This window comes from Mirounga leonina, unplaced genomic scaffold, assembly GCF_011800145.1.
Source record: "Mirounga leonina isolate KUSES-001 unplaced genomic scaffold, KU_Mleo_1.0 Mir_94, whole genome shotgun sequence".
Lineage (NCBI taxonomy): Eukaryota > Metazoa > Chordata > Mammalia > Carnivora > Phocidae > Mirounga > Mirounga leonina.
Window position 1 is genome coordinate 48,463,864 of NW_023270855.1, and position 2,197 is coordinate 48,466,060.

General features: G+C 40.6%; 1 protein-coding gene across 1 annotated transcript; it reads right to left on the bottom strand.

Moving 5' to 3' along the window:
- Nucleotides 1-514: 514 nt before the first annotated feature.
- On the bottom strand, nt 515-2,197 carry LOC118006023 (olfactory receptor-like protein OLF4). Its single transcript, XM_034998562.1, has one exon. It carries the CDS (start codon nt 2,195-2,197, stop codon nt 1,244-1,246), a length of 954 nt encoding a protein of 317 aa, XP_034854453.1. The 3' UTR covers nt 515-1,243.

Genomic DNA, 2,197 nt, shown 5'->3' on the forward strand with positions numbered 1-2,197 from the left:
GACTTTCTCTGCTTGACTTATTTCACTTAGCATAATCTCCTCCAGTCCCATCCATGTTGATGTAAAAGTTGGGTATTCATCATTTCTGACGGCTGAGGAAGGGAAAAATGAAGGGGGGGAAATCAGAGGGGGAGACGAACCATGAGAGACTATGGACTCTGAGAAACAAACTGAGGGTCTTAGAGGGGAGGGGGATGGGGGGATGGGTTAGCCCTGTGATGGGTATTAAGGAGGACAAGTATTGCATGGAGCACTGGGTGTTATATGCAAACAATGAATCATGGAACACTACATCAAAAACTAATGATGTACTGTATGGGGACTAATATAACATAATAAAATAAAATTAAATTAAAAAAAGAAAGTATCCCCCCAAAATAAAAAATAAAACCCTAAACATGCCACCAGGTTCATATTAATAAATACACCTTACAGAAGGACCTTGATATTCCATAATTCAATAGGTAGAGGAAGTGCCTGAGAAAGAAATATTTTGCATAGCAATAAATGTATGATTTAATATTTTGCTTCATCATCCTTAAAGCAAGTTTGACTCTAAAGCCATATTATGTTAATGTAGTTTTTCCACATTTGTCTTTCTGAGTAGATTCCACTTGGAGATATGTATTTTATTATCATTTTTTTGCCGGTCACTATGGGAGGTGGTGGACACAAGCTGTGTAACAGGATCCTAATGTGTAGAAAAATCCCCATGATCAGCTATAACCACCGGTACGTCAAAGTCTGCATTCTCAGGAAGAGCAGTTAAGGTAGCGATATGCAAAGGAATGATGTTCACAAAAGTGAAGCATAGTGGTCTCATATTTTTCTCTTTTATAAACTTATATAAATAACTATGGTTGTCAAGATAGATTTTCCATAGGAGTAGTACTCAGTCAAACAAAATAAAAATACTCACTAAGATATATTTCATTTGAGAAGAAATTATTCTTAACAGATCCATGTAGTTCTTTGAAGTAGTCGAGAATTTCCAAATAGTTTACATCCAAGGTTAGGAATAACATTGAGAGAGTACACAAACGACTAACAGAAAATCTCTTGGGTGTCAGAGATATCACAAAGCTTAATAAAGTGAATTACATACATTATACAGAGAGGTCAAAACCAAAAAGATAGAAATTCTAGAAAATAAATTAGGAAAACAAGTTCTACTTCCACGATCTGCATAAATAAATCACAACTTTTGTCTAAGGCCTCAGGCCCTGCCAATACGGGCACCTCTTCAGCCCAGGACAGTTGACCCTTTTAGAGCTGTCATCCCAGAGAATCTCATCAGAACCTTCTTTATGTCTTTATTTCTCAGGCTGTAGATGAAGGGGTTCAGCATGGGTGTGACCACTGTGTACATCACAGAGGCTACTGCACTTGAGTGGGAGCTCTGGGTAGCAGCAGAGCTAAGGTACACTCCCAGGCCCGTACAATAAAATAAGGAGACAACTGAGAGGTGAGATGCACAGGTGGAAAATGCTTTATACTTGCCCTGAGCTGATGAGATCCCAAGTATGGAAGAAACTATCTTAGAATAAGAGTAAAGGACCCCAACCAGGGGAGCACCCCCCAGCAGCACAACTGCAAAATACACCACTATGTTATTAAGAAAGGTGTCAGAGCAGGCAAGTTGGATCATTTGATTGAGTTCACAGAAGAAGTGGGGAATTTCCACCTTTCTACAGAAGGATACTTGCAAGACCATTAAGCTTTCTAACAAGGAATGCAGGATGCTTATGATCCAGGACACCAGAACCAACAGTCCACAGAGCCTGGGTTTCATGAGGACCATGTAGTGCAGGGGGTGACAGATGGCCACAAAGCGGTCATAAGCCATCACAGTCAGGAGAAAGATGTCTAATCCTGTAAACAGTATGAAAAAATACATTTGCACAATGCAGCCTAAGGAAGTTATGACTTTGCTCTGAGTCTGGATGTTCCACAGCATCTTGGGGATGGTGGTGGAGGTGAAACAGATGTCTACAAAGGACAGATTGGCAAGGAAGAAGTACATGGGGGTGTGGAGGTGAGAGTCAGAGCTGACGGCTAGGATGATGAGCATGTTTCCAAACACGGTGATCAGGTACATGGAGAGGAAAAGCCCAAATATGAGGGGCTGCAGTTCTGGATCCTCTGAAAATCCCAGAAGAAGAAACTCTGAAATTCCTGTATCATTTCCTGGTTCCAT

What these genes read in the sequence shown, in the direction of transcription:
- LOC118006023 (XM_034998562.1), bottom strand. Translation starts at nt 2,197, where the DNA reads ATGGAACCAGGAAATGATACAGGAATTTCAGAGTTTCTTCTTCTGGGA.